Here is a 14,349-nt window from a genome sequence, read left to right as displayed (position 1 = left end):
CTCAATTGCAAACACAGGAGCGGTTACATAAGGTTTTTAGGTTCACCTGGGGGAGACGAAGAAGAGCAAACAAAAGACAGTTTTTCAATCCAGTAGCCAAATTTATTAAACCTAATGTAGTAGCCAACAAAAGAACAAGTAAAACAAGTTCATAAAGTAAAGAAGAAGACAACAAAAGAAGGTCTTAAGTAAAAGACTGCAACATTCAAACAATGGGCCAGCAGTAGTCACGTTCTGTTTTAAGGATTTGAGATTTTTAAGTTAAGTCATGTTAAATGCTGTCTTCATTCTCTGCACAATATGGGGTAATGTATTGAGATTTTCCTCAATGGATTTGAGGACGCAACTCTCCATCTCGCTAACAGCTTCAGGCCTGATCTTCTGGAGCTTTGTAGTTTCAAATTTGTCTTGACACACCATCAGTGATCTGTTCAGTCTTTCCTATAAACATCCCATTCAATTCAAAAAAGATCAGCTCTATCATTCATCTTTATACGCAACAAACATTTCGTGTCATCTTTCTGCAGGCATACCTGAAACTGAGCCATTTCGTTCTCGAAGTGCTGTTGAGATTTGACAACGGGAACACTGCAGTGCTCGACGCAGTTACTTATCTCCTCTTGCTTTCTTCTTCTGTCAAAGCACTCATATGCACATTTGAAATAAGCTTGCTGCAAACAATGAAGTTTGTTGTCAGGTGTTTTTTAACTCGAATCACTACATCATATTTTAACTCATGAATTAAAGTCAAGGTACTACTAACACTAGTGCTTTTGAAGACAAAACAGAGCAATTCTCAGATATTTTCATGAGCCTGATCCATAGACTCTAAAGACAAAGAGAGAACATTTTCATGATCCTAGTGAGATAGCTAACTCAAATTACATCAAATTTGGAACTACCACGAGATAAGCTTTTCCTATATTGAGTTATTCTAAAAAGTTAGGACTTTTCAAGAAACATGAGTTCTACATTGCAGCTTTCAGTACGAGAATTGAATCAAACCAAAATAAAGATTCCATATTTAGAACTTAGAAGCTAAACATTGCAAAATCAGAAAGAACATATGAAGGAAGCGACATTTCAAATTGTGATGAGCTCGCGACGAATATATATAATACCTGGAGGGTGAAATTAATGTGATCTTGGATAGGAGAAAGCTGAGACTGAGCAGCTGCGTTAACTTCTTCAAGCTTCCTAGTTAGTCTCTCCGTTACGATTTGCTCCTCCGCCGCAGCTATGTGATCCATCGTCTCTCTCGCTGATGAGCGTGATTTCGATTTTAGGGCTTAGGGTTTAGCTGGTCTTCAAAACCAACCCCCAAATAATAAAACGGGTTTGACAATGTTGGTTCGGTTTCTCTAAACCAATATGCTATTTAACCTGAACTAAACCAATTTTAACCGGAAGCTATTGTTGGCAACAGAAATTAAAAAACTATAAAATGTCATTGGGAAAAATGTCATTAAAATCCCCAAGTCTACATTTTCGTTGATTTAAAGCCCGAATTCTGTTTTTGGTAGAAAAAAACACCAATTATTTGTTGACTTCCAAATAAATCGCAAACTCTCGTTGACCTAGCCTTTTAAGGCACAACATTAAGTGATCAAGCGGAGAAATTAAATGGGGTTAATTATCTGTTAACGAGATATATTAATAACAAAACGAAGATGTTTATAACACTCCAAAACATCTCAAATTAAGAAATCGATTCTCAATTTTCCCATTCACAAACCCTAATCGATCTCAATTTATCTTTTCTTCTTCAATTTCTCTTTTTTTCTTTGATTTCTCTCTTCTTCGAGTTGACAAGATGAGTTCTAGCTCAGAGACATTGGTGGTAGCTTCTTTCGACCGTGGAGTACCATTGAAGTGTGTTTGTGGAACCGGTGTAACGATCTTTACATCGAGAACTGAAGAGAATCCTGGTCGACCGTTCTTCCAGTATATAACAAAAAGAGATCTCGAATCTTCTCATCATCGAAGATATCATGTTTGATTTGGGTTAGATCGATTAGGGTTTGTGAATTGGGGAAACTAAGAATCGATTTCTCAATTTGGGGGTTTTAGGGTGTTATAAATAGCGTTGTTTTGCTATTAACGGATCTCGTTAATGGATAATTAACCCCGTTTAATTTCTCCATTTAACCACTTAACGTTGTGCCTCAAAAGACTACGTCAACGAGAGTTTGCGATTTATTTGGAAGTCAATAAATAATTGGTGTTTTTTTCCACCAAAAGCAGAGTTCGGGCTTTAAATCAACGAAAATGTAGACTTGGGGATTTTAATGACATTTTCCCGCATTGAAATTGCATAAACAACTTGGTTCTTGTGTTAATTCTTGTTTTGCACTTTTAACATGTTCAATTCAGCATTTGGTATATGTTCTTAGGAAGTTAAATTTTTTTTGCATTAGAATCAATGGTTACCAATGTAGACAAAATTATGCAAGTCCAAGTAAATGGGAAACCACCACAGAGTTGGGGACTACAGTAACAGAAGAAACAGTTATCAGTGACAATGAGCCCACTTCATAGGTCTCTCTCCATATATCAATATATGTTATCAGAAATCATCGGAAGGGTGAATTAGAAGACGAGAGATTGAAAGCATGAGTTGAAGATGTTGGAGTCTTCTTCACAGGAGCCCATATATCAGCACCATTGGTTTGAGCAACCCCTGATGTATACTCCAATGGAACAAGACATAACCCTCTGCTTCTTAGGCTGTACTCTTCCTGCTCCTCCTAGTTACAACCACCAACAAAAAAAAATTCAGATCATAGATTTTGAATAGCAATCTGAGTAAAAAGGGGATCACAGATTCTGCTCACCTGCGTATTAGTGGGTGTTGCTTGCAGATATGGAGCGCTTAGAACCTGTTACAGACAATAATTAAGTGAAGTCACTGTTGGATCAGAAGAGACGAATGAACTGAAACATGTATTTTGTTGGTTGAAGACGCGAGCAGACCTTGACTTGTTCTTGAAGAAACTGAATGTATTGCATTCCCTCTAGAAGAACTGATGCAGTGTCGGTCTGCAGAGATATAGAGACTTGAACATGACTAGAGAAGACCAAGAAGCATGTAAGTGAGATCATTGTAGACCAAATGGTACCTTTCCATAAGGGGAAACTAGTTGCTGAAGAGCTGTAATACGTTCTCCCAACTTGTCCTTCCTCTCCTGTTTTAAACACAAGAGTTTCAAGATTCATTAGCATGCTGTTCCAGGTATGACATGGAGCTTTATGACCATAAGTAATTCTGATTTTGAAGATAGAGAGTAGTATCATAAGACCTTGGAAGAGAAAGAGAGATCGGACTTGTGTCGTTTGATGCTGTTTTCTTCAAGAGAGCATACATTGCGCTTGTTCTCCATCATCATCCCTGCCGAGTCTCTAGAGTATTCCATTCCTTAATCGAACAAAAGAAACCGGTTGATTTGCTCCCTCTTAAAAGGGATATGTTGTAAGGCAAGCAAGTTGCAGAAAAAAACATAAGATGACAACTCAAACAACTTGTTCTTTTGCAGCGTCACAAGGACAAATATATACGCCTTGATGTACTTTTCAAAACAGAGAAACAAATCAGGGTTTTGGTTTTAACATCAAATGTAGATGTAAACTACAAAAGAGATGCAAATCTAGGTTTGGACCAACCAATGCATTGGATGAAGATACGACTATGGATTAGAAAAATTAGACCGATGGTCAAACAAAAGTAGATAATGGTCAAGAGTTTATTATCCAGCTTAATGTATTATTTTAAAGTTTAGTAGCACAATCATAGATGATTAAAATATGATATCATACTTTTGCTTCCATACGGAGACAAATATAATTGTTATAATGCATGATATGCTTACTCAAGAAACTAGGGAATTGTCTCAATTTAATGAGTAGAATTGGTTAATAATTTAAAGGTGTTACTTTTTTGTGTGGGTCGAGTTGGCTCCATTAGAACGTCCTATAGACAAGATTCAAAGCTAAGCAAACTTCAATAGTCAACCCCACAAGAAAATTGAGAGAACAAAAGAAAGTGATCTCCAATCTATGTTGCTATTTATGTGCTAAAGATTTAGACTTTAAGACTTTAAGTACTAGCTAGTTTGTCACTAAGGCAAAATTGAATAGAAGTGTGGAACAAAAACAGAGTAGTGAAAGAAAAAGAAAAAAAAGAACTTACAGAGAGAGAAGAGACTCAGCATTTGCAATAATAACCAACAAGAAGTTGACAAACTCTGAAAGTTGTTTGGTTCTAAAGCTTTGGTCACCACTTTTTGGTTTCTAAACCAATGCACAAAACACGATGAAACACATAAACGAGGATCTTGGTTTCTCTCTAGTCTGTACCTACGTATATACTCTCTCTTTCTTTCTTGTCTTCAGGTCTTGATGAAGGACATTAATGAAGCCGGGGAGCTCCAACGGTGGTGACGCGAATCCAGAGGTTTGCGTTTTGGATTAAAACGTCGTCGTAACTAAAAGGGTCGTGAGAGAAAGAGAAACAAAAAAAAAAGGAGTTTTTTATGTAGAGAGAAGAAGAAAGCAAAGAGAAAGAGAAGAGAGGACTACGTTTCATTTTCATATGTCTTCTTCTTTAATTTTTCATTAAATATATATATTCTTAAGAAGTTGTGAGACAAAAGATTACTTATTAGAAAAAAAGTAACTATATCAATAATAATTCTAAAATCGAATAATACCAATAATTTTCCACAAGAGATTATTGTGGAGGAAAAGTAAATATATGCAGTAATTTTTAATTTGACAATTACAAATAATCATGGAAGTTTTAATTTAGTAATATGTTAAAACATGACAGAAGTTTTAGTTTAGTAATATGTTAAAACATGACAGCTAATGTACAACCAATTGAGAGAGAGGTCCTTTTACCAGTCGCAGATAGAAGTCGCTTTCAATATTTTTCATAATAAATAAATATATATAACTAATTATTTCGAAAGTGACATTTTGTTTGTTTTTTTAAAATTTTTTTTGAGGTTTTGTCAAAAAGATTTTGACCAATTCTGATATGTGCATCTGTCTCATCTTTTTCAACTTTTTTGCATTTTTCTACGTGAGAGGTTAATGCATTGTACTCTTTTTGTTGATATCCGAGTACAGGAGATACATATTCACACAGCCACTTTCAACTATTATTATACACAGTTTCACATGTTTTTATTTGTATGAATGGAATCTCTTGTCGTTTGTTTTTGACTTTTTTTCCTCACTAATATACTAAACCAAACAATAACATTAACCATTACACCTAACTAACTAAAACTATGCTAAACATATCTTGATTACATACATGCAAAATATATTACAAATGTTGAAATGGTTACTACAATTGTCCAATTAGTTTTATCTTCCACGCGGTTTCTGAATTTGTTGTTTCTTTCCTTTGTCGCAAACTTGTTTTTTCTTTGTCTTCGCGGCAACCAGAATTTGTTTTAGTGTTTTTCAAACAATCAGTCTTAGGTACTTACCAAATCGGCCAATTAAAAGTACTTTTGTTTCCTATATTTACTATGTTACAAGTTACAACCATAATATTAATTAACTAACTAATTTTGCAAAATGGTAACCTCCTCCACCGTTCGAGCCCTTTGGTTAGCATCAATACGGATTTACGGATCAGTCGAATCTATAATTAGAAACAAGGATTGCGGATAGTTTCCAAAAGAAAATACAGCAATTAATCAAGACATCGATGTTTAACTTACACATTCCAACATCGCTATCATCCAAATTGAATGCTTCAATAAAGTTGGTGTAGGTCTAACAATTTTCTTAAAAATGGTTATAAAAACCACACGTTTCATTTTCCATTTGCGTAAGGAAGAAACTATTGAGTGTATCATCTAATCTCAAAAAATTTCAATCACAAACTTACAACCGAGATAAAATATATAGCACGTCTTTTTAAACCATAAAACAAAATAAATAAAGAATGTTTTTATTTCCAGCATTTCAGCTTCTTTGTAGCGTCTATGATGCTTTGCTTTGTTTCCAATCTCTGGCACTTGAGCAACCCTTCCAGTATTACTGCAGATTCTGGAATATCGCTCTCGCTGATTACGGTTTCAGAGCAAAGCCCAAAGAGCACCACGTTTACGTCATCTTCCTCTTCTAGTTGCAGGCCGAACAAGTGATCAAAAACCTTGAACAAAACGAAACAAAAGAGATCAATTACAAACTCGTGACCAAACCCCTGGTTTTCGTGTAACAAATGTTGGATCAGATTGTGAAAGTATGCAGAGATTTGACAGTTATTGAATATTTGTTTTACCTTTTTCATTCTTGATACTACCATATCTTTGACGGATTGTGACCTTGAAACCAAGTTCACTACGAAAAGACCGTGCTGAGGGAGAGCGCGCTTAACTGAAAGAAGAAATGTCTCTTCGATAAACTCAGATGCAGGACAGGTTAAACCCCCACTGCAGACAAAGATCAAACAAGTCAACATATTAATGTGGACAAGTTCGTATAGATGTAATAGTAGTTGGCCTTGTGCTTACCTTGAATCTGCTGAATCCACATCTATAATCAGAATGTCAGGACAAGTTCCGCCTTTGACATTATAAGTTGCGGACTCCCCATTTGAGCTAGTCGTTTGTGGTTTAGGCACAGCGTTTGCTGTTTCCTCAGAAGGAGTTTTAGAGTTTGTTATATCTCTAATGAATTTGATCCCATCAGAAATATGCACCTAGTGTAAGAATGTGAAAAGGATTAGTGATGGTAAAGATAAGAGAATCAAATATAAACATGCTAAAGATTAGCACTTTAGAATTGAAGAGAAAGAAATTACCTTCAAGCGATCAGTTTGTGTGAAACCAAAGTAATCGTTGCCAACACTAAGCATTACCGGGTCAAGCTCAACCGCCTATATAACGAGATACCATCATAAGTGTCAATCGAAAATGCTCAGCTTGATCAATCCTTTTAAAGGAAAATTACCTCAATATCGGAAAATGGCAAGCATCCATGGAGGAACATGGGAAGTAATCCTGCTCCAAGACCAATTATAACAGTCTTAACCTGATAAGCATCAGGACATTTCAAAGACAAACAGGTCAGAGCGGTTGCACCATGAACTTAATCTGAAGACAATGAGGCATGACTCAATAATGCTCACCATCTTTCCGCACGATTCAGCGTTCTTCAGGTAGGAAGATACCAATGTGAATCCAGAAATAATTCCAGTGTGGTAAGAGCTAGCCAAATAATCATGAGAGACCTTCATAAGAGGTCCGCTTGATTCTGAAATGGATACAAGCAAAAAAAAAGATCATGACATGTTCATGCAATGTCTATATCAAAACTCCCAAAGATGTAAAGATTATTACCTTGGTTTCGTTTTTTATTTCCCTTTCGTTTCGATTGGGAAACAGTTTTAGTTTTTTCATTCTGAGGTTGTTCAAGAATCTCACCATCCTCTACAAGCAAAGCTTCAGATTGTATCAAACCCTCAGTTCTTTTGAATACAAGGCGCCGAAATGCCAAATCGCTAGAAGGAGATACGCCTTCAGGATTACTAGGAGTGCTTTCATAAACCACATCTTCAACGACCACTTTTCCAGTCAAGGAAGATGTAACCTACAATCGAAATGAACAGCAAGAAACAAAAAAGATCACCACAACTACTAAATTTTGCCAATAACGAAACAATGACGATCTGCAAAAAGCAAGAAATGAAGCAACAACAGATAACAGCTTTTTAAGTGGCTAATTGCATATATCTATTACTAGTAATAATACCTCGTGGACAGTATCACACTTTTTGATCCCATCACTTGCCATCATATACCTGTAGCACCAATTCAATACAGCTAAAAATAAACAAGCGATAATGGGGAAAATAGTATGAGTTAGGATTGTAAAACAATTAAGAAAAACTGTTACATCAAGATATGGAGAAAAATAAACATACGGTATACGAGCTTCTTCATCATCTTTTCTAGGAGCTAGTTGTGTCACCATGGGAGATAAATCAGTCTGAGGTGAACAATTTTATAAGATAAAATTAATCAATAAGTAGACAACATAATGAATCAGACAATGAATAATGCAGACTGTACCTGTACATCCTCCATGGTGGCGCCACTATGGCTACTGTCGAGAAAAACCTTACACAAGGAAATTTAAGATTTGTTTACGTTTTCATGCTGCGAGCAGATGAAGGAGAAAACATGGTGAATATGAAGAGGCTTTTAGCAAATAAAGCTTACCATTATGAGACGAGCGGCCTGAGAACTCTCGACAACCTGCCACTGTCCTTCCTCTGAACAGAACAGCCACTCATGAGCACGAGTCTGAAATTTAACACTCCTTTTAATAGTTCCAAACAAAATTAAACTAAATATCCACATCACTTTTAGCGAACTAAAATTTTAAGGATTTATGGTGTTGAAAAAGCTTACCTTGGGGACAAGAAAAACACCACAATGATACACAAATGGCTCAGTTTGCTTTTGAGCATCAAGAAGCACAGCTCTATAACTGAAATTGCTTCCTTGGCCACCCAAAGTAAATTTTATACGGCGACCTCCAGTAAACTCTGCCAAGTTTCCTTTAATACCAAGTTTCAAATCTTCATGAGAGTACAATAAGTCTGAGCCATTATTGCAGTCTCTACGTATTTGGTTCTCATTCTCGAGGGCTTCACGCATACCAGAACCCTACAATATCATTCAGAATCATATATATTACATTGGAGAAGAGCACAAAAGAATTTTTCAAGAGCTAGGAAAGTCGATATATGACGTGAGCAGTGGTTTCAATTAACAATAGGTGTATATAAGAATATATTTACAAAGATTATAATGAGTTGTAGTCATATCTAACGGGAAGAAATCATCTCATCTCTAAACAAAAATTTCGTATATTTGGATGATATATTGATATTCATGTTCAAAAAAGAATTACCTGGTTATCGTTGCGACCAATAGATAAAAGATCGAAAGAAGAGGTTATATCGTGCAGTAAAACAGAATTTTCCTTTTCAGCCACCACCATAAACGTCTTAAGATTCGAGCGTTTTTGAGAGATTGAATGAACAGTCATCTTCCAACCAAAACGAAGTTTTGAAAAGAGCAATGCTGTAAAAACACAAAGAATTTAAACTAACCAGANTCTTCATGAGAATACAACAAGTCTGAGCCATTATTCCAGTCTCTACGTCTTTGGTTCTCACTCTCGAGGGCTTCACGCATACCAGAGCCCTACAATTGATTCAGAATCATATTATATTACATTGGAGAAGAAAGATCACATAAGAACTTTTCAAGAGCTAGGAAAGTCGATATACGATATATGAAGTGAGCAGTGGGTTCAATTACCAATAGGTGTACATTAACATACATACAAAGATAATATAAGTTGTAGTCATATCTAACGCGAAGAAATCATCTCATCTCTAAACAAAAATTTCGTATAATTGGATGAAATTCATGTTCAAAAAAAAGAATTACCTGGTTATCGTTGCGACCAATAGATAAAAGATCGAAAGAAGAGGTTATATCATGCAGTAAAACGGAATTTTCCTTTTCAGCCACCACCATAAACGTCTTAAGATTCGAGCGTTTTTGAGAGATTGAATGAACAGTCATCTTCCAACCAAAACGAAGTTTTGAAAAGAGCAATGCTGTAAAAACACAAAGAATTTAAACTAAAAAGAGACAATACAATGAAGAAAACGATAACTATGAAACAGTTCACCTAATGATAACAGAAACAAAGGTGCTGCAAGGAAGTACCTAAGACATGAGACTCCGCCAGCGTTAGACAGATAAACTTCCCCCCAGGTTTCAAAACCCGTTTGGCCTGAGAAAAGAGTTAACTAATGATCAAACTGAATCAAGTGTGAGCATTTAAAGCACATAACTTTCATTGTTTGATCCTAACACTCATCCAACTATAACGCAAATTAAACAAAAGAAGTTCACTAAGAAGAAAGACCTCTGATAAGTATTGACTTCCCAGCTTCGTTCCAACTTCTGGCTCCATCAAAGCATCAAGAGCACCTTTATCCAGAACCGTATCAAAAGATTCATCTGCCAACTGAGTAGTAAAGCTTGTGTGAATGATTGTGTACAACAATGAGCTAGAAAAGAAAAAAAACAGAGCACAAGAGTTGCAAAACCTGCATCTTTGTTATGTCCATAACTCGCCAACGGAGTTCGGGACGAGTCCTAATGTTCCGACGAAGCATATCGGAGATAACAACCTTGGAAAAGTCGACATTGGTGATGTCACGGAACCCAGCATCGTACAAATGCTCAGAAAGGCGGGAGTTCCCGCACCCAGGAACCAAAATCTGAAGTGAGCCAGAAGAAGATGATGATGAGTCTTGGAGCAGAGGTAAAAGCGAGTCACGGAGCTGAGGCCACTCAGCATACCACTCGAAAGAGTCGTCGTTGCCTCTGAGAGTGAAGAACTTATCCCAATTCTCTTTGCTTGTGAAGTCTTCGAGGGTTTGTAAGAAATCATCTGAAGAAGCTGCTTTGCTTCCTTTCTTCGTCCCCATCTCTGCTTCTATGGAATCAATCACACCCACCCAATTCCCAAAACCCTAATTTTCCACTCCAAGGATTTTACACTGAGACCACACGGTGACGAAGCTTCAGTGACGGTGTCGTACGGTTTAGTTATGCTTTCGAAAATTCAACAGCCGAATCGAACCGAACCTAAACCGAACCGGAAAGCTAACCCAAAAAACTAAACCATCGATAAACTATTACTATCGTAATGTAGGCTTGTGGGCTTTTAATTGGGCTAAAGTTTGTTCAAAAAGAAAGATTTGGATCTCATACGTATTTTGCTGTTTCCTGCTTTACATAAGCAATCACATCAAGAACTATAGACAGTGTCCCCTCCTTGGGAAGATGACAAGAATATGAACATTAGTATCACGTCAAGTCTCTTTTGTTTCGATATAAACAACATTTTAATACTATTATTGTACTCTGGATCCTTTACCTTTATATATTTATGACAAATTATTTTCGCATTAATAGTTTCTAGGATGTCGGCCCGTGCGTCAACCGCACGGGAAAGTAAAAACTTGAATTAATTAATATTGTTAATTTTACATTTTGAGTAAAAAACGGAACAAAATATTTGTTGGATCAAAACATTGCAACTTTATATAAACAAAGAGTAACAAAAACAAAAAGGTGTGAAATAAATGTGTCAAAATTAATAGATGTGATCTTTGAAACATTGAGGTACAACAAACAGGTGTAAACATAGAGGTATGAAATAAAAAAGGTATAAAAATAAATAGATGTGATTTTTGAAATATTGAGGTACAACAAAGAGATGCAAAACTTAAGAGGTGTGATTTTTGAAAGATGGGGATACGACGAAAAGACATGATTAATAATATGCAACTGTTGGGATCATTAATAATTTTAAACCGTTAGATGGAAAAGTGGAACTAATCTCATCCATTGGATTAAAGTTGACACAAAAAGTGGGTTTGCTATTATATATTTAAAAATTAAATAACATTTCAATAAAACAATTCTTTAGTTTTACTTATTAACTTGTAAGTTTTGAAAATACTCAGTAAACAATTTTTCGAAACTTGTTTATGTTGTCCAGAAAAAGTTTCTATATAATAAACAAAGAGGTGTAAGACATAGAGGTGTAAAATAAAAAGGTGTAAATATTAATAGATGTGATATTTGAAACATAGAGGTACAACAAAGAGGTGTAAACATAGAGGTGTGAAATAAAAAAGGTGTAAAAATAAATAGATGTGATTTTTGAAACATGGAGGTACAACAAAGAGATGCAAAAATTAAGAGGTGTGATTTTTAAGATATGGAGGTACGACGAAAAGACACAATTAATAATTTGCAACTGTTGGGATCATTAATAATTTTAAACCATTAGAAGGAAAAGTGGAACTAATCTCATCCGTTGGATTAAAGTTTACAAAAAATAGGTTTGCTATTATATATTTAGAAAACACTTCAATAAAACAATTCTTTAGTTTTATTTATTAACTTGTAAGTTTTGAAAATACTCAGAAAGCAATTTTTCAAAACTTGTTTATGTTGTCCAGAAAAGTTTGTATATAATAAACAAAAAGATGTAAGACATAGAGGTGTAAAATAAAAAGGTGTAAATATTAATAGATGTGATATTGAAATATGGAGGTACAACAAAGAGGTGTAAACATAGATGTGTGAAATAAAAAAGGTGTAAAAATAAATAGATGTGATTTTTGAAACATGGAGGTAAAACAAAGAGATGCAAAAATTAAGAGGTGTGATTTTTGAAAGATGGGAGTACGACGAAAAGACACGATTAATAATTTGCAACTGCTGGGATCATTAATAATTTTAAACCGTTAGATGGAAAATTGGAATTAATCTCATCCGTTGGATTAAAGTTGACACAAAAAGTGGGTTTGCTATTATATTTTTAAAAAAACACTTCAATAAAACAATTCTTTAGTTTTATTTATTATCTTGTAAGTTTTCAAAATACTCAGAAAACAATTTGTCGAAACATGTTTATGTTGTCCAGAAAAGTTTATATATAATAAACAAAGAGATGTAAGACATAGAGGTGTGCAATAAAAATGTGTAAAAATTAATGGATGTGATCTTTGAAACATGGAGGTACAACCAAGATATGTAAACATAGAGGTATGAGATAAAAAAGTGTAAAAATAAATAAATGTGATTTTTGAAACATGGAGGTACAACAAAGAGATGCAAAACTTAAGAGGTGGAATTTTTGAAAGATGGAGGCACGACGAAAAGACACGATTAATAATTTGCAACTGTTGGGATCATTAATAATTTTAAACCGCTAGATGGAAAAGTGTGCGGTTTTCACTAGATTGAAGTTTATTTACGTATCCACCATATATTAGGAATTAATTTCCCACTTATGTCTATGAATCGGTACCATCATGTTCTTCAATCAATAACAGCGAAAACGAAATCGATGTGGTGAAACATGTGATAATAATATCTCAACTTTTCATGTTTTCTTCTTTGGGTTAAACACTAATTTTAGAAATTACTTGCATTTTCTTTTTTTTTTGGCAGATTCCAGATCACTTTGAAAGTGACTGTTATACATTATGTTTTTAAAAAATTGTATATACAGATTAATTAGAAAGTCATCAAAGACTAAATAAGTTACCTTTAGTAGATCTTTTCTTTCTAACTTGACTTGTCATTTGGTCGTGCTTACGCTTTCTAGAATTTGATTTTGTGTTGTCACAAGTATGTCTGACTTTTTCTTCGACACTCTCTATTTCCATGCTCATTTGTAATATTTCTATATATTATCAAAATGTTTGATACCCAGAAAGTATAAGAAATTAAAATTCAACTAAAATTTTAAAAGCTTTATTTACAAAAGAATGGAAACTTACCTGGATCATTTATATCTAATGGACATCCTACATAATTTTTTTTTTGTTACATTTATACCATGTTTGTTAAAAAAATAAATAGGTTAAATAATAGAACATATATAAATTTATAATTATACCATGTTTGTTAAAAAAATTTGGCTTAGCATCACTGCATATCATCGTGCCTCTCATATCTTGGTTTTAGTTTTTCCAGAAAGTCAAAAAATAAAATCTGCACATTAAGAATTAGAAACATTAGCCATGCAAAAAAATATAGCACGCGTATTTATTCAACGGATCAAAAAGATGAAAACAGGAAAGGCTAAAAATATTGAAGAGACTAAAAGATTACAAAATTAAGATTAATGTATGAATTTAGTAGTGTCGACTAACAATAATAATAATCTAACCGGAGAAACACTACAGGTCAGCGAAAATATTAAATTACCTTGAATTAGAGATTGATGCTTGTTAGTTAAAAACACTTCAATTAAACAATCATTTAGTACTCAGAAAACAATTTTTGAAACTTATGTTGTCCAAAAAAGTTAATATATAATAACCAAATAGGTGTAAGACATAGAGGTATGAAAAAAAAAGGTGTCAAAATTAATAGATGAGAAACATGGAAATATAACAAAGAGGTGTAAGACATAGAGGTATGGAATAAAAAGGTGTTAAAATTAAGAGATGTAATTTTTGAAAGATGGGGGTGTAATGAAAAGACATGAATAATAGGTACATTAAAGAGGTGTAAGACATAGAGGTACAACAAAGAGGTGTAACACATAGAGGTGTGAAATTAAAAGGTGTAAAAATTAATGGATGTGATTTTTGAAACCAGGAGGTACAACAAAGAGATGCAAAGACTAAAAGGTGTGATTTAAAAGGTGTAAAAATGAATGAATGTGATTTTTGAAATCAGGAGGTACAACAAAGAGATGCAAAGACTAAGA

At 34.4% G+C, this 14,349-nt stretch overlaps 3 protein-coding genes across 7 annotated transcripts in view; all 3 read right to left on the bottom strand.

The window, feature by feature from the left end:
* LOC104786445 (protein FAM136A) lies at positions 62 to 1,316 on the bottom strand. The gene is made up of 3 exons (XM_010511866.2): positions 1,122 to 1,316; positions 534 to 671; positions 62 to 441 (listed from the first exon to the last, which is right to left on the bottom strand). The coding sequence occupies exons 1-3, from the start codon at positions 1,248 to 1,250 to the stop codon at positions 262 to 264; spliced, it is 447 nt and encodes a 148-aa protein (XP_010510168.1). The 5' UTR covers positions 1,251 to 1,316; the 3' UTR covers positions 62 to 261.
* On the bottom strand, positions 2,394 to 4,570 carry LOC104786444 (transcription factor bHLH113-like). 2 transcript variants are annotated; one of them, XM_010511862.1, is made up of 6 exons: positions 4,187 to 4,570; positions 3,300 to 3,415; positions 3,120 to 3,185; positions 2,974 to 3,039; positions 2,835 to 2,879; positions 2,394 to 2,747 (listed from the first exon to the last, which is right to left on the bottom strand). In XM_010511862.1, exons 2-6 carry the CDS (start codon positions 3,411 to 3,413, stop codon positions 2,574 to 2,576), a joined length of 465 nt encoding a protein of 154 aa, XP_010510164.1. In that variant the 5' UTR covers positions 3,414 to 3,415; positions 4,187 to 4,570; the 3' UTR covers positions 2,394 to 2,573. The 2 variants fall into 2 exon arrangements, with proteins under 2 accessions (XP_010510164.1, XP_010510165.1); XM_010511863.1 differs by having other exon boundaries at positions 4,354 to 4,570.
* Positions 5,810 to 14,349, bottom strand: part of LOC104786443 (methyltransferase-like protein 13) — a 9,892-nt gene continuing 1,352 nt past the window's right edge. Inside the window, exons 2-18 of one of the 4 annotated variants that reach the window (XM_019245834.1) lie at positions 10,154 to 10,500; positions 9,970 to 10,071; positions 9,768 to 9,834; positions 9,483 to 9,655; positions 9,156 to 9,233; positions 8,433 to 8,612; positions 8,241 to 8,324; positions 8,091 to 8,138; positions 7,943 to 8,007; positions 7,771 to 7,819; positions 7,359 to 7,608; positions 7,148 to 7,272; positions 6,970 to 7,050; positions 6,821 to 6,895; positions 6,531 to 6,718; positions 6,299 to 6,449; positions 5,810 to 6,169 (exon numbers count right to left, since the gene is read on the bottom strand). In XM_019245834.1, the coding sequence (XP_019101379.1) occupies positions 5,966 to 6,169; positions 6,299 to 6,449; positions 6,531 to 6,718; positions 6,821 to 6,895; positions 6,970 to 7,050; positions 7,148 to 7,272; positions 7,359 to 7,608; positions 7,771 to 7,819; positions 7,943 to 8,007; positions 8,091 to 8,138; positions 8,241 to 8,324; positions 8,433 to 8,612; positions 9,156 to 9,233; positions 9,483 to 9,655; positions 9,768 to 9,834; positions 9,970 to 10,071; positions 10,154 to 10,500 (2,267 nt within the window). In that variant the 3' untranslated portion in view covers positions 5,810 to 5,965. Of the gene's footprint in view, positions 6,170 to 6,298; positions 6,450 to 6,530; positions 6,719 to 6,820; positions 6,896 to 6,969; positions 7,051 to 7,147; positions 7,273 to 7,358; positions 7,609 to 7,770; positions 7,820 to 7,942; positions 8,008 to 8,090; positions 8,139 to 8,240; positions 8,325 to 8,432; positions 8,691 to 8,937; positions 9,111 to 9,155; positions 9,234 to 9,482; positions 9,656 to 9,767; positions 9,835 to 9,969; positions 10,072 to 10,153; positions 10,622 to 14,349 lie in introns of those variants that run through there. The other 3 variants (XM_019245835.1, XM_010511861.2, XM_019245836.1) reach the window with 3 other exon arrangements.

Source organism: Camelina sativa, chromosome 5, assembly GCF_000633955.1.
Source record: "Camelina sativa cultivar DH55 chromosome 5, Cs, whole genome shotgun sequence".
NCBI lineage: Eukaryota > Viridiplantae > Streptophyta > Magnoliopsida > Brassicales > Brassicaceae > Camelina > Camelina sativa.
This window is presented reverse-complemented; position numbering and strand designations above follow the sequence as displayed.

Bases quoted from the DNA above. Each gene is read 5' to 3' on its own strand.
- LOC104786445 (XM_010511866.2), bottom strand. From the start codon at position 1,250: ATGGATCACATAGCTGCGGCGGAGGAGCAAATCGTAACGGAGAGACTA. The intron at 672-1,121 runs GTATTATATATA...CATTGTTTGCAG, and splicing joins ACATTAATTTCACCCTCCAG to CAAGCTTATTTCAAATGTGC. The intron at 442-533 runs GTATGCCTGCAG...GGATGTTTATAG, and splicing joins ACGAAATGGCTCAGTTTCAG to GAAAGACTGAACAGATCACT.
- LOC104786444 (XM_010511862.1), bottom strand. From the start codon at position 3,413: ATGGAATACTCTAGAGACTCGGCAGGGATGATGATGGAGAACAAGCGC. The intron at 3,186-3,299 runs GTCTTATGATAC...TGTTTAAAACAG, and splicing joins ATCTCTCTTTCTCTTCCAAG to GAGAGGAAGGACAAGTTGGG. The intron at 3,040-3,119 runs GTACCATTTGGT...ATATCTCTGCAG, and splicing joins TAGTTTCCCCTTATGGAAAG to ACCGACACTGCATCAGTTCT.